Source organism: Cydia amplana, chromosome 26, assembly GCF_948474715.1.
Source record: "Cydia amplana chromosome 26, ilCydAmpl1.1, whole genome shotgun sequence".
In the NCBI taxonomy this organism is placed as follows: domain Eukaryota; kingdom Metazoa; phylum Arthropoda; class Insecta; order Lepidoptera; family Tortricidae; genus Cydia; species Cydia amplana.
In genome coordinates this window covers 5,277,982-5,303,962 of record NC_086094.1, presented here as the reverse complement: position 1 = coordinate 5,303,962, position 25,981 = coordinate 5,277,982, and the positions used below count along the sequence as shown (strand labels likewise).

At 40.1% G+C, this 25,981-nt stretch overlaps 2 protein-coding genes across 2 annotated transcripts in view; both read right to left on the bottom strand.

Annotated features, from left to right (window-relative positions):
- Nucleotides 1-25,981, bottom strand: part of LOC134660234 (RNA exonuclease 4-like) — a 76,726-nt gene that overhangs the window by 10,149 nt on the left and 40,596 nt on the right. The gene's annotated exons all lie outside the window — the stretch shown is intronic.
- LOC134660069 (uncharacterized) lies at nt 6,440-24,508 on the bottom strand. Its single transcript, XM_063515769.1, has 8 exons — nt 24,455-24,508; nt 23,175-23,288; nt 20,775-20,876; nt 20,479-20,574; nt 18,388-18,504; nt 7,941-8,166; nt 7,243-7,366; nt 6,440-6,986 (listed from the first exon to the last, which is right to left on the bottom strand). The coding sequence occupies exons 1-8, from the start codon at nt 24,506-24,508 to the stop codon at nt 6,440-6,442; spliced, it is 1,380 nt and encodes a 459-aa protein (XP_063371839.1).

Sequence of the window (25,981 nt, the reverse complement as noted above, 5' to 3'; positions counted from 1 at the left end):
CTATTCTCTAAAAACCTCCTAGGTAAAGTACCTAGAAAGAGAAAGAAGGTTAAAAATGAGGCGTTTGATAATGAAAACGACTTCAATGACGTTAGTAAGGACATTAATGATATAATAAATAGTTTAGACGATATGGGAAACGGTAGTTTAGATAGGAAAGATTTGACAGCTAGAATTAAGGATATTATTGGGTGTTTTGATAGTGAAATGAGTGAAAGTGTAACGAATGAGGTCAAGACAGCTAATGAACAAGGCGAGATTGAAAATGTGGATGCTAATGTTAATAAAACGATTGATAATGATGGTGAAAAGGATAAAACGACATCTGATGAAAGTCGTTGTGAAACTGTTGATGGTAAAGAAACTGATGAAACAATAGCTGATGACAATCAAGGTGTACATGATACAGTAACACATGACGATAGTGCTAAAATGGATTTAGGAAATAATGAAAATTATGAAAGTACAAAAGAAAATGTAATAGAATCTAATGATAATGGTACTTGTGAAAGACACATAGATAAAGTATTAGAGAGTAACCAATTAAATGATGAATCTAAGGAAAATGAAATAATCAATAGACTAGATAGTGAAACTTATGATCATTCGGTTAGTTATAAGGAAATCGACATAAGTTTGCAAAGATCACAAGATGAAATCGTATCTGTTAATACTAATGTTCTTGAAAATATACCAGTTAATGGAATAAATACACAAAATGAAAATGAGAATGATTCTAAAATCAATCAAAATGAAAGTTCGGAAAAATATTCAAAAAACAATGACGGAATGAAGTCATCTATAAATAAAGAAAGTCCAATTAAGCACAGCATTGAAAACTTAATAGGCGAAACCGATAAGAATCCAGAAAAATTAATAAACGAAGTAATATCAAGTATCGAAGAACTGAACAGATGTCATGAACAGATCATTGGGCGGAATGCAAATGAAATTAATAATAGCAATCTAATGGATGCATTAGATGAACAAATTGGTGAAAAAAGACTCAGTGACCAAGATAAAATCACTTTAGAAGATCTATTGCCTAAAGGAGATAAGTGTGAAGAGTTGGAAGATATATCGGACGATGATTTTAATTTTGATGCCTAAAATGGTATATCTCACTAAAACGATTGACATAATCGTGACGAACAAAATAGTTATTTTCGATACAAGTGCGAAAAAGAGGAAATTCGAAACAAGTGGCGATAAATTAAAACACGACCGAAGGGAGTGTTTTAAATCGACACCAGTTGCGAATTACCTATTCGCACGTGTATCGAACAACGTTTTACAGTACATATGGTACTTTAAAGTTTCGACGTCGCACGAAAAGTGCTATTTTACGCACTAGTGCGGAAAAGTAGCGCCATATGTACTGTAAATAACTATTTCGCACGTGTATTGTACAACGTTTTACAGTCTGGCCCTTTAAATTTTCGACGTAGGCATGTATTGTGGTAATTACCGCACTAGGGCGGTAAATTAGCACCATATGAACTGTAAAGTAACTTATCACAATCAGTGTAGTTTTGTTTTTGTATATTCGATATCTTTTTAGGGTTCCGTAGCCAAATGGCAAAAAACGGAACCCTTATAGATTCGTCATGTCTGTCTGTCTGTCTGTCCGTCTGTCCGTCCGTATGTCACAGTCACTTTTCTCCGAAACTATAAGAACTATACTATTGAAACTTGGTAAGTAGATGTATTCTGTGAACCGCATTAAGATTTTCACACAAAAATAGAAAAAAAAAAAACAATAAATTTTTGGGGTTCCCCATACTTCGAACTGAAACTCAAAAATGTTTTTTTCATCAAACCCATACGTGTGGGGTATCTATGGATAGGTCTTCAAAAATGATATTGAGGTTTCTAATATCATTTTTTTCTAAACTAAATAGTTTGTGCGAGAGACACTTCCAAAGTGGTAAAATGTGTGATGTAACTTCTAAAATAACAGAATGATAAAAACTAAAAAAAAATATGATGTACATTACATATTACATGTAAACTTCCACCGAAAATTGGTTTGAACGAGATCTAGTAAGTAGTTTTTTTAATCATCATCATTTATTCAATAACAATATTGCATTGTGTTTGAAATCTTAAATCTAGGCACATGCATACAATAGTACATTATTGTCGAGGTTCGGAAGTAGCTACTTGCAGGCTGAGGATTCGTTTTAAACGGACGACCTTGGGAGTCCGTTTAATTGAATCCGAAGCCAGCAAGTAGCCTTCCAGCCGAGTCATATATAGTGCTTTTCTCAAAAATGGTGCAAGAAATAGAAATATTTTACAGAACTTACAGAAGCAACGTTCTAATTTTCCATTAATTTTCACAGAAAAAAATACAACCATTAAAAAAATTAGCTTGCCGCCTTTAAAAAAAAAGAAGTGTATTTTTCTGCTGAAAATACGCCAACCTATTTGAGACACGTAAATAGTCGCGGTACCAACATTAAGCCTGTAACAGACTATCGCACCGCACCGCGACCTTGGAGCGTCGCACCCATAAGTGAGAGCGAGAAAGAGATATCTGTTTCTCGCTCTCACTTATGGGTGCGACGCTCCAAGGTCGCGGTGCGGTGCGATAGTCTGTTATAGGCTTTATAATAATAAGTGCTGATCATCTGTTTGGCTGTTTAAGGGACCTATGCCTTCATTTGATATGGCCATTTGAAGTTTTAAAAAGTTTGGAACTCGTTAAATAATGGAATTTGTATGCGACATTGCAGTCCCGAAATCGAGACTGCAATGTTTTTAACTTTTTAATTTTTTGAATGACCATAAACTACGCACTTCGCGACCTATTTTTTAACCGGCAACGTCGACTTTGCCGTCCATTTTTGAGAAAAATATATTTACAAAACAACATCCACCAATTTAAAAATAATTAATAATACATCATCAAATAAAAATAAAAAGTCAAATAAATTAAAGTAAATGTCTCCGAAATTAAATAAATATAAATTAATAAATTAAACATAGTAAAGAAAAATGTCAACAAGTAAAAAGTAAAATTAAAAACCATTAAAAATCAATTACATATCGGAATAACAAGAAAAAAAAAATTAAGTAAGAAAAAAATGTCAATGAGTAAAAAGTAAATAAAAAATAATAATTAAGGTATGTCAGCATTAAAATATTATTATTAATTCCCTATATCACAATGAAAAAATTCTTCAAGAGTATACAAATATTTTTGAAGTAAAAATACACGTAACTTAACTTTAAATGTGTCGGGGCATAGAGAAATAAAGACAAGAGTGCTCACTCCATACATCAGTTCAGACTATTAATTTCAGTGTCTACATCTAACATCGAGTAGCGGAACTATCAGTACTGCTACTTGACAATAGATGTAGCACCGACCGGAAAGTCTTATCTCAACAGCATAAGACTTTCCGGTCGGTGCTACCATCTATTGTCAAGTAGCAGTACTGATAGTTCCGCTACTCGATGCTAGATGCTAATAGTCTTTTTGGTACTAAAACTGATGTATGGAGTCAGCACTCTATGTATTTTTTCTCTATGACGTAACTTAACTTTAAATGTATCGGGGTCACAAATAGATTTGAGCTCAACTGGTAATTTATTAAAAACTTTAACAGCTTGGTAGCGAGCACAGTATTCTGCTACTTTAATCTTGGGAGTAAAAGGGCGGTTTAGGTTCTTTGTCCTTGTTGCCAGCCTACGTATCCTAGCATCCTCTGTTTCACTTATTGCCAGAGATTTGACCAAATCCGTACAAAGTGTTAAAATGCTTGGCTTGGCACAGTCAGAATTTCCATTTTTGTAAAATATTCTTTCATAAAATACGTCATAAATCGCCTAAATACGGAACCCTTCATGGGCGAGTCCGACTCGCACTTGGCCGCTTTTTTAAATTGTAAGTTTCGAGAAGAATATTTGTTTTTAGTTTTTCTCGCATTGTATGCATTCTAAAAGTGTTGTAAAGCAGCTGAAATAGATGGCGCTGTACAGTTCTGTGTTTTTTGGTACTAACCGGATTTTCAAACGTTAACTTTGCCGTACGGCACCATTTACATCAGCTGTCAATTTAAAAATACTATTTGGGGCATTATCTATGAAAAGGGACCTTATTGTCGATGGCGCTTACCCCGCACGGCATCGCGTGGCCGCGTATTTATATCGGAGCATCGTTAAATATGGCGTAAGCGCCATCGACAATAAGGTCCCTTTTCATAGATAACGTCACATTTTTTCTTAAATTTTACATGTATCATACATTCAATGTCTCTTGTGCGCAATAATGTACAGTCAGCAGCAATAGTTGCTAAGCGGGCGAGGTGTTCAAAATGATCTTGACGCGACTTTATTGTTAAGAGAATAAGAGCGTGTCAATGTAATTTTGAACACCTCGCCCGCTTAGCAACTTCAGCTGCTGACTGTACCTATAAACATTATTAATTGTATCACATATGATACATGCCTTTTGAAATACGTTCTTATTTGGCATGTAAGTATTATAATTATGTATAATTAAGTGGTTAAAGCATGTACATAGTCATACTTAGAAATATACATATTACCTATGTTTATAAGAAAAATTGTTTTTTTTTCAATGTTCCATTATTACCTAAATCCATTCCATCGAAGCGTAAGCGGTATAAGCGTTAAGAGGTAACAGACAGACAGACTTACTGTCGACCGAGAGTTAGCGAAGGTGTCTGTTTCAGCTTGGGTAAAAATGCTTTCGTATGTCCGGACGTTCTCTACTGCAGGGTCATTTTTAGAGTTCCGTACCCAAAGGGTAAAAACGGGACCCTATTACTAAGACTCCTCTGTCCGTCTGTCTGTCACCAGGCATGTGTCTCATGAACCGTGATAGCTGAAATTTTCACAGATGATGTATTTCTGTTGCCGCTATAACAAAAAATACTAAAAAGCACGGAACCCTCGGTGGGCGAGTCCGACTCGCACTTGTCCGGTTTTTCTGTCTTAGTTTTTTTGGAAAATGTTAAAAATAGTGGAATTTCGCATAAAGGGCTTAAGTCACTTAAGTGCCAGTAGGGTCTATGGCACTTGAGACCATTGTGAGTTCGCTGTGATAATGACTCAAGGTTTTTTTTGTTATACCACATCGGTGGCAAATAAGCATACGGGCCGCCTGATGGTAAGCAGTCACCGTAGCCTGGACGCCTGCAACTCCAGAGGTGTTACATGCGCGTTGCCGACCTTTTTAAAAACCTGTACACTCCTTTTTTGAAGAACCCCATACTGTAGACCCTCGGGAAAACCTCGGAACGGAGCTCATTCCACAGCCGGAGCGTCCGCGGGAGGAAATTCCTCTTAAACCGCACAGTACGCGACCATTTAGGTTCTAGGGTGTGTGGATGAACACCCTGCCGATGGCGAGCGGTGCGGTGATAGAAAGCTGCCGTTGGCATCATGTCAAACAATTCTTCAGAGCACAGCCCATTGTACAAGCGGTAGAACACACATAAGGAGGCATCTCCTCAGACTTAAAGGTTCAATACCGCTTGTGAGTTTGGGATCATCGACGATTCGTAAAGCGCGCCTTTAGATTGAGTCGAAGGGTCCAAGCTGGCATCCAGGTGCTCCTGCCCAAAGGTGACAGCAGTACTCCATATGGGGTCAAGTATTTTTATTTTTACATAACTTATCACGAAGCCTACAGTTCACAGAGCCACTAGTATTAGTAGGGTTGAGTACAGTCAGCAGCAGAAGTTGCTAAGCAGGCGAGGTGTTCAAAATTACCTTGACACGCTCTGTCCTTAGTCCTTAACAATAAAGTCGCGTCAAGATCATTTTGAGCACCTGGCCCGCTTAGCAACTTCTGCCGACTGTATGTTGCAAAACCATAGGAACTAAAAAAAACTATGAAACCAACGTTTACAAAGGTCGTCGACTCGTCGATACAACTGGTGACCAGACCAGAGGGCTGGCAGCTTTCTCTCGCAGAGCATAAGTATTGCCATTCAGCGAGGGAATGCTGCCAGCATCTTTGGCACAATGCCGCGGGGGCCTTTAATAGATGTTTTTTTAATTTAGATTTAGAGAAGCGCTGGTGGCCTAGCGGTAAGAGCGTGCGACTTACAATCCGGAGGTCGCGGGTTCGAACCCCGGCTCGTACCAATGAGTTTTTCGGAACTTATGTACGAAATATCATTTGATATTTACCAGTCGCTTTTCGGTGAAGGAAAACATCGTGAGGAAACGGGGCTAATCCTAATACGGGCCTAGTTTACCCTCTGGGTTGGAAGGTCAGATGGCAATCGCTTTCGTAAAAATAGTGCCCACGTCAATTACTGGGATTAGTTGCCAAGCGGACCCCAGGCTCCCATGAGCCATGGCAAAATGCCGGGACAACGCAAGGAAGATGATGAATTTAGATTAGTTTAGTTTTTAATTTCATTATAAGTAGGTATTTAGTTTATTTTTAATTTTACATTTACTCATAATCATCATCATCAACAACACTTTCAGCAACATCTTCGACCAGTTCTCTTATCTTCTCCGACCGTTCTCTATACTTCTGCGCCCCCCTGTATACATTATTATACAAAATATTCAGCGTTTCTTGCACATCAACTGCCCCCCCATCTTTCCATATCTCCAAACGTTTCGCAATCTCCCCCCACTCTGATTTATTAGCCTCAGTAGGGGGCAAAGCGTCTTCTATAGCATCTAAAAGAGCGTGGAAAGATACCGTCCGTTTGACTGAATGTTCTTCAAAAGCATTTGCTTTATTTACTATCAAAGGTAAGTGCGATTGGCTTAAAACGCTGAACAATACTTCTAAGTTCTTTCTCAATGATCTAGCATCAATGTTTTCTAAAGAACGTATTGCTTTTTTGACTCTGTGGAGGGTGGCATAGGATGATATGAAGACTAATAAATCGGCGTCTTTTAGTATTTCTGTTGCTGCGTCGTTCGCCTGAAGTAGCTTGCTGTCTGGGAGTGAGAGGAGTGTTGATATGATGTTTCGTAGTACGTTTCTGAAATGGATATTAAATTTTAGGCTCCCATAAGCCGTGGCAAAACGCCGGGACAACGCGAGGAAGTGTAAGGCCTGAGTGGACGCTCGCTCGGCGGGGCGTGCAGCGTGGCTGTGGGCTCACGCGTGATGTGAGCAGCGTGCACTAAGGCCGCTCCTATACGTGCGCATTTGTTTAACATGCACGCCGCGCGCCCCGCCCCGCTGCACGCCCAACATGAGCGTCCACTCTGGCCTTACACTAAGATGAATTGTACCTGAATCCATTAGCACTACGGCAGATCCCAAACACTTTGCACGCATGCTCGTGCTCCAGCGATTTCACCCTGTCCACTTCTTTTTGGAGCTGGGACGCGCCGCCTTGCCTCAGCGCACTTGTACCTGTCAATATATTATTAATATAGGGTTAGACCAAGACAAGTCTGCAACGATTTTGATGGCACATGCAGTGCAAGTGTTATTTGAAACTTCAAACTTCTATGAAATGACATATAAACATTGACTTATATATACTTGGTCAACCAGATCTTGACAGTAGAAAAAGGCGGCAAATTTGAAAAATGTAGGCGCGAAGGGATATCGTCCCATAGAAAATTTGAATTTCGCGCCTTTTTGTACTGACAGGATTTGGTTGACCAGCTATAGCAGGACTGGCCTTACGGGCAATAAGAATGGAGCATGAATGGGGCCAGTACAGCGGTGTACGTGACAACGCTACAACGCGATTGGTTGATTAGTTCGCATCACGCGCGCGCGGCCTCGCGATTGGTCGCAACTAGTTGCGTTAGACTACACGATTGGCTCGAATTCGTGAGTGACACCGCTGAACTAGTACCATTTTTAGTGCACGTAAGGCCAGTCCTGTGATTTATATATGTCAATGCATTTAAATAACACTTGCACTGCGTGTGCTATCAAAATCATTGCAGACTTGTCTTGGTCTAACTCTACGTACCTTCGCCAAGCATATCAGTCTTCAGAAAATTGGCAATCCTCTCCAAGATTAAGTTGGACGTGTCTATGGTATGCAGGATAACGTTATGGGTTCCCTGTCTAGTTTTAACGTCTACATTTCTGGTATTTTCCACGAAATCCGTGAATTTCTGCTTGTAGGTGTCGGCCAACGCGTCGATCTTGGTTGCCGTGTAAGGATCCGTTTTCTTTTTCATCGATTCGAAAACCTGCAGTCAAATATGGTCAATAAAATCGGCCAGCGAGGACTTGCTAACTCTAACATTTACTTGATAAATATCTTGATAGTAATTTGGAACACGAAAGACGATTTCTTGAAATAAACTGATTTATTATAACTTGATAGGTGTGCACACTTATAGAGTAGCGAACGTGAATATATTGAATGCATGAATAGGTACTTATTGACTAATTACGAAACCTTTATATAAACAAATGCTGATGGGACAAATGAACAATATGATGCATGTGCAATTTACTTGTACATATTCCGGGGGGCGGTTGAGATGAGAGAAAGATGCTGCGTGAAAACTTGATCATACATTAAATCTAAGTAAAAGTAACTACTTTAAACGAAGGGGAAGTCGCTTTATCTACTCGCGAAGGATTTGTCTTCTCGCAGTGATCTTCGTCGCTGTGTTGGCGAGTCTCGCTGACTACTGCGAAGCGCGGAGACGCCCGGGGCGGGGTCGGCGTGGCGGCCGCTGGCTCCTCGACGACGGCTCGAGACGGCGTTGACGGCACTCTCCATTGAACCCGTCGTATTATGATAATCAGTGCTGTAGTTCCGATTACTCCGAGGATCACGTATATCATAGCGTAGTGATGAATATCGTGATATGATATGCTCTCGGAGTTAACTTCGGTGTTCTTCAACTCCTTGATCTTTTCTCCAAGATTGTTAGTTTCTGTTTGCAGATCTTCAGATTCGTTTTTGTGCTGTAGGTGAGGTATGGTGATGTTGATAACGTGATTTATCGGTGCCATAACTGGGTTGTATAAATCTGGTTTCATTTTAATTTCGGACCAGTGAGGTTTATGCGGGAACACCGAGAAATTATCGGTCTTAATAATGCAGCCATGACCTACATTTATAAGCCCGGCATTCGTCAGCTGGTGAGCGGTTACTTGATCCGCGCACAGTGTTCGAACTTGACACTGCTCACAACAAAAGTAAATATAGGTATTTAGTTCATTGCTCTCTATCCAGTCATTTATGCATGTTGTTGTGCTGTCACAACCAGACTTCTTCAGACGTCTTGTCTTACAGCCTGATTTGTCTGACTCACAAAAACTGTTGTCGCCTTTCAGTTGATAGACTGGTTTCTTGATGTAGCAAAAATAAGAGTCCGATGATATTGTACATGCTCTAATATCAGTTTCCGAGATAGGAATATACATATCTTTTTTCATGTTTATGGAGACATAATCTGATACAGGTATTACAGCGGTTATCCTGTTTCCAGCTTTTTTGGGTATCGGAATGACTTTTAGAAGTTCATAAACATCTCTGCTAATGAGAGGCAGCCTTATCTCGAAAATAAGGACGTCTTCCATCATCCTTGTCTTTACTTTTAGCAGGTTATATATCTTGCGGAGATCTGTGTGTAAGTTGTCGATTGGCAGGGAAACGTCTCTTGGTAGAATGCTTGATATTGTACTTAACTCATTAATAAGTTGTTCCGGAGTTAGCATGTGCAAATTGAAACGTCCTTGATAGATATCGGTGATGGTGTCTAATAACATGTCTTGCATTCCTTTTAGGTTGTGGAGCATATTACTTGCTATAGTGGCTCCTAAGTTGAAGTCGTTGATAATGTGGTTAGTTTCCACCTTTTGTTGTAACTTCTTGAAAGCGTCGTCCAAATAGTTCATATGTTGATGTATCATTTTATGTTGCTGATTCATAGTGTCCTCGGTACGTTTTAATAAATTATATTCCACTTCGACTATGGATGTTTGATTTTTCCAAAGAGATGCCATATGTTTAGCGTTGTCTCGTATAAGTGTAATATCTTTCTTATATTGTTCGGCGAACCTTTCATCCAATACGCCGAATAGACTATTAGCGATGTAACCGACACCGTTGGCAAGGCCGCGTCGGTGTCGTAGTACTTGTAGTGAGGTTTGTCGCGTGCTCGAATGCTGACTGAGTAACATCTGGTTATAGTACTCGAGTTCGGAGAATCCATGACGTAGTTGTAACGATATTATGTCACAATGGACTTGTGTCTTGATAGTTTCGCAGGTATCTTTTAAAAATCGGGTGTATTTTTGTAATGCGTTCGTTGCGTCCCAATAAGGCTCCATGTTATAATAGACGACTAGCTTCCATTCATCCCGAATTAACATCATGTCTGCTAATTTATCGAAGTATAGCCCCTGTGTTTCACGAAATGGTATTATGTTGACATCGCACTGACCGGTTGAGAGGCATGATAAAAATAATAACAGTGCAACGAACATTGATGACAGTGAAAACTTGGCCTTGTTTGCCTTTGGTTTTTGCGGACTCCTTGTTGAGTTTTGCTTATCGAGTTCTCGGTTATGTGGCGGCTTTCTCTGATGCATCTTAGGTAGTTCTTCTTCGGGGTGTTCCAACAAAATAGAGAGCTTGAGTACTGGACGCTTTAATGTGCCGTTTTTTGTTTTAAATGTAACGACCCTTACATATCCGTCTTGTCCCGGATGTAGCTCTATAACTCTGCCCATTGCCCATTTGCCCGGTGGCAGGTTATCATCATGAATGAGAACGACGTCATTAAGGCTGATATTGGCTAGAGGCTTTTTCCATTTACTTCTGGAGTTTAATAGTGCTAGGTACTCAGAACGCCATCTTTTCCATAAATCTTGAAATATTTTCTGAGTGAGTTGCCATCTTGTACGTAAGTCTCTTTCTGTTTCTATCAATGTTAGAGTTGGCCCGCTGCTTAGAAAGTGCGAAGGAGTCAAATAGTTGATGTCATCAGGATCTTCTGATATAGCGCACAGTGGTCTCGAGTTCATACAACCTTCGATCTGTGCTAATAAACTGCTGAATTCTTCATAAGTGAGTTTTTGATCTCCGATAACCCGTTTTAAATGGTATTTGAACGCTTTGACACAACTCTCCCACAAGCCTCCTGCTGTTGGCCATGCGGGTGCATTGAAGTGCCAGTAGATTCCCATGTCGGATATCGCACCCAGACACTCTGAATTCACGATGTTCTGGATTTCGAGGTATTCTTCCTGGAGTGTCTTGCTTGCTTTAAGGAAGTTTCTCCCATTGTCGCTGTACATGTGTAAGGGAGTACCTCTTCGAGCTGCCATTCTGCGCAACGCCGCTATGAAAGCTGATGCAGTCATGTCCGATACCAGTTCGAGATGTACAGCTTTAGTGGCCATGCAGACAAACACGCAAACGTATCCTTTAGTAGTCTTAATGCCACGACCCTTGTTGGCCTTGAGGAACACGTGACCTGTGAAGTCTACGCCAGTGTGTTCAAAGGGACGAGATGGATTGCTTCTTGATGCAGGTAAGTCTCCCATGATTTGATTTTTCATATTAGCTTTTTGTTTTTTGCAGGTCACGCAGTGCTGAATAAATTGCTTAGTAGCGCTGTTGCCTCCGACGATCCAATATTTGTTTCTTATGAAATTTAGGGTTAAGCGTGTACCGCCGTGTAGAACCATTTTATGTGCGTTATCGATGATAAGGCTAGTTAAGCGATGCTTGTGTGGTAAAATGATGGGGTGTTTCATGTCATACGCAATGTATGCGTTTCTCAATCTTCCCTTAACTCGTAGGATGCCCTCTTCATCTATGAATGGACACAGATCAAGTATGTTGCTTTTAGTCGAAATAGGTCGACCCTTCTTCAAATCTTGATATTCGTCTTGAAATTCTGTTTTTTGGACCCACTTGATAATTAAGGCCTTTGTTTCTCTTATTTCCGATAGATGAAGATATTTGCCAGTTTTTCTGTCTTGCTTTTTCGTGATGAATCTTCGGACCCAGGCTAGTACATGCACTAGTTTTGATAACGAACTATATTTGTCAATTAACTGGTCGATGATATTGGCTTCTGTTTCCGTGTTTACGGCGACGTTAACTTGTATAATTTTTTGCTCTTCGTTCGTAGTGTAGGTAATGGTTTTATCTTCACTTTCTGCTTGAAACGTCGGAAGCCAGGTGGGACCTTCCCACCATAAAGTATGTTGTTTTAGTTGTGACGCGGTAAGTCCTCTGCTCGCGCAATCCGAAGGATTCTCTGCCGATTTAACGTAGCGCCAGCACTCGGGGGGGATGACTTCTGTGATTTGTCGCACCCTGTTGGCGACGAATGTATTCCAGCGGCTAGGATCACCTTGTAGCCACCCCAAGACGGCGGTCGAATCCACCCAACCATAGATCTTGATATTATGGTCGGTTAAACATTGTTTTACCTTGATCGTCAGTTTTGCAAGAAGATGGGCTCCACACAATTCTGCTCTTGGTAGCGAGATAGTTTTGCTATTCGGCACCAATCTTGATTTTCCGGCTAGTAGTACAATTTTTGTTTGACCTTCTATATTTATTTTGCAATAGATAGCGCATGCATAAGCTCGCGGCGTCGCGTCGCTAAATGCATGTAACTCGATATCGCTGACAACGCCGGTACCGATCCATCGTTGTATTTTAAATGTGTTTATATTATTGTTTATATCTTGTTTAATAATTAACCATTCCTTATGCATATCGCTTGGTATCTTGTCATCCCATTTCAGAGGGGTTTTCCACAAAAGTTGGAAAAGCAGCTTCAAGTTGGTGGATATGGGGGTGAGCCAGCCCAAGGGGTCGAATAATTTGGAGATTTCTGATAGTAGTTGACGTTTGGTAGTGTTTTGCGGGACGTCCGAAACTATTTCCATTTTTGATTCAAAATGAAATATATCTTGAGAAGGGTCCCATTGGAGTCCTAATGTTTTTCTTGATTCCATTTCTTTAAAGTTGTAGTTGTTTTCATCAGACGTATCTTGATTGTCTGTTCTGGCCAGGTCTTGGTGATTTGACATCCATTTTCTTAAGTAAAAACCTCCAGACTGTAATAGCTTTTGCAATTCTTGCTGTAATTGCTTGGCTGATGAGACGGAATGGGAACCGTGGAGAAGGTCATCCATGTAGAAGCATTCTTCTAGCGCTTTTGTGGCTTCAGGATAGTTTGACCTTTCGTCATGGGCTAATTGCTTTAAGGTCATCATTGCTAGGAAGGGTGCCGCTTTTTGACCGTAGGAAACTGTTGTTAGTTGGTATTCTTGTAACCTTTCTTGTTGTGAATCTCTCCAGATAATCTTCTGCAAACTCTGATCATCTTGATGTATCCATATCTGCCTAAACATTTTCTCGACGTCGGCGATGTAAGCTACACGGTGCTGTCTCCACTTCAAAATAAGTGATAAAAGGTCCTTTTGAAGGTTAGGTCCTTTGTGCATGATATCGTTGAGGCTGACTCCTGTAGAGGTCTTTGCTGATCCATTGAATACGACACGAAGAGCTGATGTGCTTGACTCTCTTAAAACACAATGATGTGGTAAGAAGCACTCAGTCGTATCATGTGCCTCACGTGCCTTATTCAATTGTTTAGTCGGCGATATTGTCATATGACCCATAGATAGGTATTCGTGTATAAATGACTTGTATTGTTGCGCAATATGTTTATTGTTGATGAATTTATATTCCAATTGCCGGAATTGCGCCACAGCTTTACTTTTGGAGTGGCCTAGTTTCTGTAGACCATCTTTTTTCAGAGGAATCCGTACTTGATATCTTCCGTCTGCTAACCTTGTCGTTGTTTCCTTGTAGTATTTGACACACTCATCTTCTTCGTCGGCATCGAGTGTTTGTGTTGGTATATCTTCGATTTCCCAGAATTTCTGGATGTCTTCGATGTCATTTAACACCAAATTGCATTGAAAGCTTTGTGGTACTCTCCCGCATACAATCCATCCCAAGTGAGTCTCTTGTACGACAAGGGATGAGTTTTCATGCTTGTACATTCCATGCATTAAAATAGTTGCGTAAACTTCAGCGCCCAATAATATATCGATTTTGTTGTTGATATTATAATTGGAGTCTGCCAGAGGTAACGTATCCAAAATATCCCATCTTGGTTTGGGAAAGGTGAAATTGGGTAATTTTCTTGTTACATCCTTCATAATAAAGGCCTCGGTGTTGAAGGAATATTTTTCATCCGATGATAAACAGGTCACATACAGCCTGCCTTTACATGTGCTATCCGTAAGGCCCACTCCTGTGATCACTCCCTTTCTTTGCTGTCGTGGCAACCCTAGTTGTTGAGCGGTGTTTTCAGAAATCAAACACATCTGGGCCCCTGGATCTATTAAGGCCCGCATCGTACAGGGTACTCCATCATTTCCCAGAATCTTGATCATAGCTGTGGCTAAAAGGATATTTGGGTCTTCATAGTCGTCTTCACGTTGTTGTGCCACGTGAGTCCCAAATCCTTGTTGTCGACTTTGATTTCCGACCGTATTTAGCGACGCTGCATTTTGATTGTGAAATGACTCGTGCAAAAGTGTATTATGATACCCGTTGCATTCTTGACACCGTTTAGTAGAATGGCAAGGCTGGCCATTATGATTGTATAAACAATTACTACATAGATTAAGTTTTGTAATTGTTTTTCGTTTAAGTCCTGGAACCATGTTTTTGAACTCAGTACAAAAATATATACCATGATCTTGCTGGCAAACTGGGCACTTGCGCCGGTATTCGAGGCCTGTTTTGCTGGTTGGAGTCTTGTTGCTTGTAAAATACTGATTAAAACGGCTTGATTTGTATTGATTACTTGATGTAGATGGAGTATTGAAACTTGTTCGATTAACAGCAGCTTCTTGCTTGCGCCGTGATGACTCCATAGCGGTAAATTTGCCCTCCAAAAATGACAAAAATTCCTTTAATGATGGTAACTCTCTGGGCTGTTTCAGAGCCGTCATATATTCGTTGTGAGTCTCGGTGTCCAATTTCTGTTGCAATAAATGGACTAATATCGGATCCCAGGTGTCAATGTTGACTCCTAAGTTTTTTATACCGTTTAAACTTTCTATAGTGACGTCATGGAGTCGCTTGACGTGACTTGACGTAGCTTGTTGCATCACAGGAAGGCTTATGACGTTGTTTATGTGAGTCGTAAATATTAGCTTCTTGTTGTTATATCGATGGTTTAGTATTTCCCAACACGTATTATAATTTTCTGAACTGATGGGTAAGTGCTGTATGAGTCTTTCTGGTTCGCCCTTGATCTTGCTCTTCAGAAATTGCATCTTTTGTGCGTTAGATAAACATGGATTACTGTGGATAGCTTCGGTGAATAGATCTTTAAACGAAACCCATTGTTGATAGTGACCATGAAATACGGGGATGTCTAGGCGTGGGGTAGACTTTTCTCTGTGCGACGTTCAGAGATGCGAAAAATACTTTATAAAAAGTATTTAAATACAAAATACAAATACTTCCTTGATAATACTATTTCAAATGCAAAATACAAAATAGTTTTTGAATTTGTATTTAAATACAAAATACGAAATAGGTATTTTCAAAATACTTTTTTAAAATACAAATACTTTTCAATAAAAGGTATTCTGAGTAGTGAATACCTAGTCTGAATTAAGAAGTATTACTCGGAATTTCCGAGTTGAAAAGACTCTCTTTATTCTTTGAAGTCAATCCCATATCTAAAGTGCAAATTTCTAGTTGCTCATATTAACCGGTAGGATGTAGGTATGAATTGTTTTATATCGGCCAACTTTTAAAAGCATTACTTTGTAATGTTTCACAGCTAGTATAATGCCTCTCGTTAGTGTGATGAAAACGTCTCGATTGTGTTTCACCAGGGCAGAAAAGTTTGTTCTCCTCTCGTGCCTTGAAACCCTCCCAACACTCAAGATTACACTTTATGTGCGACGTTACTAAACAGATTCAACAGTTCCATGTTAAAAGAATGAGAGAGTTGCCAGGATTGTAACATCAGAAGAGATTGTAACTCCTACCTACATTACCTACCTACTATAAAGTATTTTGTATTTTGAAAATAGAAAATAGGTCCCAAAACTATTTCAAATAAAATACAAAATAGTTTTCTTCAAAAGGTATTTAAATACAAAATACAAAATAGGTATTTTGCATTTTGTATTTGCATTTTAAATACAAGTATTTCAAATAAGTCACATCTCTGGCGACGTTGACCACAACTTGCTGTTAATTTGCTTCTTCATTGCTGCATGCTCGTTTTCGTATTTTGTAAAGGTATTCTCGTAGTCTTCATCAGTTCCCCCGAGTTCACTATCTATTTCCCAGTGCAGCGAATCGATGGCAGCCCAGCGAGAGTCCAGAGATTTTATGATATCTTCAAGCTCCCATTTCTCTGCAACACTGTCTAGCTTGATATTAGCCAGTGTTCGGGCTAATGCCTTGAAATTGCTACTTTGCTTGCGTAACATTTCATCTAGCTTGCTGTTATTCCCTTGCGACGTAAACGAGGGTTCGGACTGATTTATCTCGCTTCCGGATGCTGGCAATGTCGTCTTGGCTGCTCCAGGTGGCTGTCTTGGCGTCGGTTTAATGTTGAGAGGGTTAGACTTGATCGGTTCCGTAGGCGCGGACGTTGAGGGGACTGACTTTTGAATTAATTCTCTTGTTTGCATGTAATTGTCATATGTATCGTCATAAAGATTGTTGCAGAAGTAGATGTGATTAGGATTGTCAAACTCACGTAACTTTTCGTCATTGTTGGTGAACTCCTCCCAGTGCAAGTCTAGAGAAGATAGCTTCCTCTTGATGTAATCTTCAGTCTTACGATCTTGGCTATCTTTCTTGAAGTTTATTCTTACTTGTTTGATTGCGGTTTGCAGTTGAATCTGATTTTGATACAGATCCTCCATTCTTGATAATTAGTAATATTGATAAAAAATAACTTGATAATGATAACTTGCTGGTTCTCCTCTCTTGATAAGTCGTGTTCACTTTTCTTGCTTTCTTGATTGTTCGCGTATGTATATCTGCCTTGTTGCTTAGTTGACCTTGTTGTCTTACTTGATACCTTGATGATTGCTTGCTCACTTGCTGGTTCAATGTTCTTCGTGCACTCCGCTAGATCTTCCTTCTCAACCCAGTCGGTGGAACCCGCTTGTGGGAAGCCAACTGAGTCGAACTGACCTCAAACTAAAGGAGCACAGAAGACGGAACTCGAAGGACCAATAATGTTAGAGTACTTGCTAACTCTAACATTTACTTGATAAATATCTTGATAGTAATTTGGAACACGAAAGACGATTTCTTGAAATAAACTGATTTATTATAACTTGATAGGTGTGCACACTTATAGAGTAGCGAACGTGAATATATTGAATGCATGAATAGGTACTTATTGACTAATTACGAAACCTTTATATAAACAAATGCTGATGGGACAAATGAACAATATGATGCATGTGCAATTTACTTGTACACACGTCCCTATTGTTCATTATTCACACCGTTTTGTACCGACTCACGCTTGGCCATTCTAATAGGTTTTCCTTTAATGTATGGGCACAGAATAAATAATAGTACTAGGTACAGAAGGTTCACTCTCTAACAAAACGCGTATTAAATACGATAGATATTGACCGCTAGGTGGTGCAAGGGCGAGAAGGCGTCCGTTCCGTACCGGTGCGCGGCAACTACCAGCATGGCTACTGGCTAGACACCAAAATTGGTGTGGGCCACATGTACTTGTAGCGACGCGACGAATTCGCGGAGTGAGCCACGCCTGGTATGGGTGGGAAGGAATCATCTATTTAATGCATTTTTGTTCCAAATTTTAGAGAGTATATATAATGCCTATATTTCATCAGAATTTGATTGACCAAACAATTTAACCTATTATCCTGTCACATTCTTCTGTTGTTTCTCCAATAAATAAAATAAAGATATACTTATTATACTTACTATATTTATTTTTCACCACACCAGCTCGGAAAGGCTTACTTTGCACTTCAAAAACGGATAGCAAAGTTGCACTTTGCTATCAGTAATTCACAAGTAATCAAATGCAAATTTTGAGTTGTTTTCTTATGTTTACTGGTAGAATTGACTTTTAAATTATGATTTTGGATGATAAATATTTAATAACATTAATTTGAATTTGATTTGGTTTGATTTTCTTTGATATTTTACATTTAATATTTGCTTCGGGTTGCTGTGGTGAAAAATTTTGTGTTTTACTCGGGGGCAAATTTTGTTTAACCGCTCGTGCCTGATACCCGAGCAAGCGAAAGATTCCAAAATTGAACCACGAGTGTAGCTTTGCCCCCTTGTAAAACAAATAACTATTCTATATTACCTTTCTTTGTTCTTTGGTTGTCAGGTGCAAGTAATTAGTCAATTTAATCGCTACAAGCGATTTACTGACCTTCAAACCTTGTTCGTACACATGCGCAGTAAACCTCTGTATCCTCTCATCGTCCCGAACCTTGTGCCTCTTGAATTCGGTCGTTGTGGGGCTGGTGACTGCGGTCGTGAGGTGGAACTAAAGCACAGTATAACTAGTAGTTCGCCCCGAACTGAGAACTCGCGGTTCGCCAAAATGTTAGATCATTATTTTAAAATTGTAAATTTAAAAACTATATTATAAATGTATAAGCCGAGCACTTTCATTTGATACCAAACTCGACCATACTTTCTTGCAAAAAAGGTGACCAGAATAGCAAGACCCCTCACAAATAGCGTTTTAGCCTTCTAAACTCTTCTAGCTCAATAACCCCTTGATCGAGCCTGCTCATAATTTAATGACTAAAATATAATGCCCTCAATTACACGTTTACCCAATTTCATTTAAATTAGAACAAATTTACTTAAGTTATTGTGTATCAAACTATCCTCTGATAGTTCAGCTTAAAAACATCGAAATGCCGGGACGTGCCCCTAGCCAGCCGTGTGCTCCAAGTTGAATGTAAGAACTTCGCTTCGCTTCGCTCGCTCGTTCGATAAAGAGTACTAGCATACAGTATGGACGCTCCCTGCCTCCCGTTGAAAGTGCCGCCCACCCGCTGAGACCCGCTCTCGGTTACCTCACAGTTACCCTACAATGTCTTATCTCACCCACACAAGCATGGTACGCGTTCACCTACACGAGCTTAGGCTGTGTGCGTAGGAACGCGTTTGTTTCATACATTTGATCGCCAGTATCCGAGGTGTGGCTAAAGAGATTAATAAGTGGGTCGTTATATTCAAAGTAGTACAGTAACTAGCGACCCGCCCCGGCTTCGCACGGGTTAACAAATTATACATAAACCTTCCTCTTGAATCACTCTATTTAAAAAAAACGCATCAAAATCCGTCGCGTAGTTTTGAAGATCTAAGCATAGGGACAGGTAGACAGCGGGAAGCGACTTTGTTTTATACTATGTAGTGATAATGATAATATTGAATTATTATAAGTTGTTGTCGGCCGACAACAAATTAATAATGGAAGCGGAGCGTGGATCTCGCGACCTTATCATGTAAGCGCCATTAATTTCACGGCGCTTACGACGTTTTGGTCCGGTGGTTGACGCCCCCATTGCGACTTCATTGTTTGGTATCGCCACAGAATAAATAATAGTACTAAGTACAGAAGACTCACTCTCTAATAAAACGCGTCTGTTACGATCAGCACAGATATGGCCGCTAGGTGGCGACAGCGCCACGCGCGGCTTATGGCTTTCCCCAAAATTGGGGTCGGAACGGATGTACTTTTAGCTACCTCTAGCAAAGCGACGAAATCGCGGAGTGAGACACGCCTGCTCGAGGCTTAATGCCTCAAAGGCGGCAAAGACGATTTCTTACATCCATACGCGTAAAATAAATAAATACAATTCTCAAATATAGTCGAGTCTTGAAGACTTACGAGTCTTCTTGAGGGCTCGAGTCTTTAAGCCTAAAAATAAGCGTTATTCACAACACTGAGTAACAAATAACTCAATAATGGGTAGAGTAGTTATTTCGGTAGTATCAGAGCGACTTTTGTATGATTCAAATTCAACATTGCCCATGCCCAAAAACTATGACTATATTTGGTGTTTATATTTATTCTGCATATTATAATTAATAATGGATTAAAGTAATTTTATTTAATAATTTTCCTGAATTAGCCGAATTAAGTTAAAAATAATAGTAATGTTCCTCTCTCTGCGGTCCTGACCACCGGTAGCTTTTGGGCCCTGCCCCGCTGCCGACGGCATCCTAGGTTAGGTTTTTTATAATGTGTTTATATGTGTTTTTTATTGTTGTGTAAGTGTTTTTATATTTTACTTTTATATTCATTTCATATTATAAATCACCTAGCCTAAGAGTTCAAGTAAATAAAGAGGTAATAAAAAACAGGATCCAAAAAAATGTATAGTCTGTGGTCTATTTCTTTGGTTTTGGAATATGTAACGGCACGATTTTAAAACGATTGCATCGCCATCTGTGTTGAGCTTTGTGCTATCCTCAGTAAATATATTATTATTACTTGAAATACCTGGGCTTCGGCAATATCGGATGTCTCATTTATACCGATTCTTAATGGATCACTGCTCTCTTCTTCCAATGTCGAATTCATCAAAGGGCCGTACATCTAAAACACAACATAATATAATATATTATCTGAAAAGCACTTTTATAAGATTCTTTAGAGAATTTAGAGTTATTCAAAATTAAGATTCAAAACACTCGAGTTCTTACCACTAAAATCCCCACTCTAGTTTTTAATAAATTTACTTATTTCAAACTATATTTTGCCATAAAATCCATAAACAATTAAACGTAAATACTTACTTTAGCTTGTATATCCTTAACTCCTATATTTAAAGAAATGGCCACAGGTTTGTGCTCCTCGTTTCTCACTTTACTCGTATTCTCAGCACTGCCGTCATCCATCTAAAACACATTCGCACATCTTGTAACTTTGCCCACCTCATTACAACTTTGCCCACCAATCACCACATTTACCATGTTAATATAGCGGCCCACTATACAAGGGAAATTGGCAATCGAATTTGAATCAATGGTATTAGAAAATAGAGTTGTTTTGTGTTGTTTTAAAATCGAACGAAACAAAACAAAAGCAACTCTGTTCCATTTACTTAAGGTTTAAATTTCATTGGAGATATTAGGACATTGAGACAACTCATAAAAGGGTCCATTTTTATTATGTAGGTAGTATTTTTACTTTTGTCTGATTTTGATAAAATTTGGTAAGTTTAAAGATGTTATTCTGAATAAATAAGTAATCTCAACTTGGGACAAAAAACTGTAGACTTTGTAATTTCCCTTGAGTTACAAAAAAAATCGTACGTTTTCGTAACTAAAAAAAGCGGCCAAGTGCGAGTCGGACTCGCCCATGAAGGGTTCCGTATTTAGGCGATTTATGACGTATAAAAAAAAACTACTTACTAGATCTCGTTCAAACCAATTTTCGGTGGAAGTTTACATGGTAATGTACATCATATATTTTTTTTAGTTTTATCATTCTCTTATTTTAGAAGTTACGGGGGGGGGGACACACATTTTACCACTTTGGAAGTGTCTCTCGCGCAAACTATTCAGTTTAGAAAAAAATGATATTAGAAACCTCAATATCATTTTTGAAGACCTATCCATAGATACCCCACACGTATGGGTTTGATGAAAAAAAAATTTTTGAGTTTCAGTTCGAAGTATGGGGAACCCCAAAAATTTATTGTTTTTTTTCTATTTTTGTGTGAAAATCTTAATGCGGTTCACAGAATACATCTACTTACCAAGTTTCAACAGTATAGTTCTTATAGTTTCGGAGAAAAGTGGCTGTGACATACGGACGGACAGACAGACGGACAGACGGACAGACGGACAGACGGACAGACAGACAGACAGACAGACAGAGAGACAGACATGACGAATCTATAAGGGTTCCGTTTTTTGCCATTTGGCTACGGAACCCTAAAAAGATTTTAAAATTGCGCTTATATTGTAGGTACCTACAGAATAGGAAATTCTATATATCCATGAAATCTTATCTAATTCTGATGAAATAAAACTCGGCCCAAAAAATAAATTACCTACCGTCTTTATTTATATTTTTATGAAAATAACCTGTAATTCTGACGAATCTGATGTCTCAATAGATTCTGCTCTTAATGTTTTGAGTGAACCATTTCTCTCCCGCTCCGACGATGGCATATGAAGCAATTCCTAAATCACAAAAAACAAATGTCACTTTCTCATCGAATAGTACATTTTGATTAATATACTATGTCAAAGTTTATCGATATCGACTTTTGCTTATTAACTTTTATTTGTCCTAGCACTATTTAACGTAAAACTACAGAATAAATAATATTAGTGGGTAAAGAATTTTCACTCTCCAACAAAACGCGTCTATTATCTATTACGACATATATGTCCGCTAGGTGGCGCAAGCGCGAGCAGGAGTCCGTTCCGTAGCAGTGCGCGGCAACCACTGGCTAGACACCAATATTAGTGTGGGCCGCATGTACTTGTAGCGACGCGACGAAATCGCGGAGTGAGCCACGCCTGGCTATGTTACGCTAAAATACAGTCAGCAGCAGAAGTTGCTACGCGGGCGAGGTGTTCAAAATTACCTTAACGCGCTCTTATTCTCTTAACAATAAAGTCGGGTCAAGATCATTTTGAACACCTACCGGCCTAGCCAAGCTGACAATCGCTATCGCTTCGACAACGAAACGCTTTGTGTCTCTCTATAACTCTTCCATATTAGTGCGACAGTGACAGTGCGACAGTGACAGTTGCGTTTCGATCGCTACGGAGCGTAAGCGATTGGCACGTCGGCTACGCGGCCTGGCCCGCTTAGCAACTAATATTGCTGCTGACTACAATGATTTATAACTCAAGATAGGTTATAGGCGTTCCAAAATTGAAGCGCTTACCTTGTGACAAATTGGACAAGTTGCCTTTAGTCGCGGCTGGACAAGCGAGAAATGTGCACGTGTTAACGAGCTCCCGCACACCGAAAGAGAAAGGATGAGCTTATGTTTAACAACGAGTGTGACAAAGATGGATGGAATGAGAAAATTAATCAAAAATAACAGATTTCTTCGTAGGCACAGAAATAAATATGGAAGTATTTTTTGTGTTCCTCAAGTATGAGTATAACCTATCTATGGTTATATAATATCATTGGCTGACTATCATAAAATACTAAAATTATACCATTACCGAAAACTCTCTGTTGTTCTCTTGTAAACTTGTGTCTTCTCTTACTGACTCGGTAAAATTATTGTCCTCCCTCTCCCTCACCATCTCAAACTTCTCTTCACTGCCATTAGGTATCTAGAAACCAATAAGTTTTGGAAAAAAAAAAACATTTTTGGTACAAGCGTTTATCGCTGACTGTAGCCGTAGCCAGACGAGCTGCGCAAATCGACCGATTTGATCAGGAAAATAATTGGCGCCAAACTCATCTAGCGTCCATACGTACACAATTTAATCACCAATTTGCATTCCATAGGTACTAACTTCGAAAATTGGCATTTTTGTGTCCGCACCTGCTGATTTGATCGGGGAATCAAATTGGCGTTTGCGTCCGCACGGCCTGATTCGATCGGACAATTTCATCAGATTGGCGAAAAATTGTCTCGTCTGGACACCACTTGTACTTTAATTATATACCACAGGCAACTAATACTCATCAAGACAATTCTATTAACAACACAATTAGTTTGTGTTGTTTTATCACAATTGCCACCTCCTGTCGCAATCATCAGCACCATGTCATCATAATATTGCTCATCCGATTCACATATGTAGGTATGCAAAATTTCAACTCATTTGACCCACATTAACTAACATGGCGAGTTAAATAAAAGCGTATAATAAAAAGCATGCAGCAACTTTGCACAATATAATGTGGCAAAAGATTTTAATAACTATAAACTTCATTCCGTGACACACAGGTGTAAAGTAGTTTACAGTACATATGGTGCTCCATTACGAAACCCTGTGCTACAATAAGGACATTACATAACTACGTCGAAAATTTAAAGGGAAAAATTAATAAAAATACATGAAAACAATTAAACAATGCCGAAAACGAGGGTAGTTTCTCGCCTCGCCTGCCGCCGCCGACGCCCGCGCCGTGAAATCGGCCGCTAATAAAGGTTACGGCTCGCAGTCAGCGGCGATCCGCCAACGCGTGTGGCTCCTGTGGAAGCTCCTCCTTATGGAGCAAAACATGTCTAGCAATCTTCGTTTTTAAAAACGTGAGTTACTTACCTTTTAGCGCCACTTGCACCATCCGATCCCACTTACCCTGGGTTAACCCGTTAACCTAGGGTCAAATTGTACTGGTAACCATGGTAACTCCAGGTTTAACCGGTTATTAACCCCGGGCACAGAATAAACCCCGGGTTAGTAGGATGGTGCAAGTGGCGCTTAATATATTGAATATGGAAAAAGTTATAAGAGTTCTGGTTTTCGGAATTGTCCGCCGTCCTTACTTCAGACACTTCAGTTCCTTTTTCACTCACTATATCGTCGTCTCTGTCTGGCATCGCATAGTCTAAATCACGAAATGAATTATATTAAAATGAGCTTCCATTCCAACTTCCAAGTATAATAATCGTAGAAGTAGGAGCGGGAGTCGAGGCGTGGCGTGGATAGTGGGATTAGTGGGAGACTACAATACAACAAGCGCGTTTTCCGGGCGGCGCGTTAAGCCGGCTTCCCACGGCCCGTTTTTTCACAGATCTGACCGCGCCTCTACAGGCCGAAGATCGTCGGAACGGTCGCATCCGACGAGGCCTGTCGTCACCCGTCCGATCCGTCGGGAGTCGGTAACTTCAAAGGCGCGTCGCGGCGCGGCGCGACGGTGCCTGTAGGGGCGCGTCTGCGTCGGTTCATTTCACCTGAAACAGCGCACAGGCCTCGTCGGATGCGACCGTTCCCACGATCTGTCGGCCTGTAGAGGCGCGGTCAGATCTGTGAAAAAACGGGCCGTGGGAAGCCGGCTTAATCAACCGCACAGGCATCCACAGGCGTGGCGCGATCCGGCCTGGCCTGTAATAAACACGGGCCGTGGGAAGCCGGCTTTAGCGGGGCGTGAGCGTTTTATATGTAAAAGCGGCGCGCCCCGCTCACGCGCCGTCCGGAAAACGCGCCTGTGTGACGAAGCCTTTATATGTAACTAGCTGTGCCCGCGGCTCCGCCCGCGTGGAATTCGGTCTGTGTCAGTAAGCTAATTCATCCCTAATTTCTCTTTCTCTCCCCTGGAGGCGGAACTTGAAGTAAAGTTGACAGATGGATACGATTAGCGGACTGAAGTCCAGATAAAATATTTTACAATTAGGTAGGTACTTACCACTAAACAAAACTACACTCCAAAACCAATAGTCCGCCCTTAGTAGTAGTAGTTCGCCCTTATTCCAATATTAGACGTGATTTAAACGACACAGAGTTATAGTAGGTGTATAACGGACCCCTGCGTGGGCGGGCGCGATGTGTAGCCAACGCGCCCAATGAGGTGAAGGGGTGATTTCCCCAAGAGTCGGGTCCGAGTCCGGACGGCCGCTGGCGAGGTTGCGGAAGAGTACTTCGGCGTTCCTTATAGCAGCGAGGCGGCAACAGAGGGGTTTTAGTGGGTAAACCTGGGGTCTCATTAGCTCACAACAGGGAGTCCCACATAACCATCCCGGCCCGTCCCCGCGCCGGGTGGTATGCTTAAAGCATTTCCCCTCTTAAAAAAAAAAAAAAGGTGTATAACGGACAATACAGTACTACTTTTGTATTTTTACGTTCTTGAGTGTACCTATCCAAAACATGTCCATAGCAAATATCATCCAATTCTGTCCTCCAGTCAAATCATTCTGAGCATGAAAAATTAAGATTTATACACATAGAAATCCATACTTCCTAACAAACTTTCGAATTTAGGTCTAATATTATATTAGTTAGAAGTAAGATTACAGGAAAGGAGAATATTATAAATATCAAAAACTTGAGGCCGAGTATTTACACTTTATTTACAG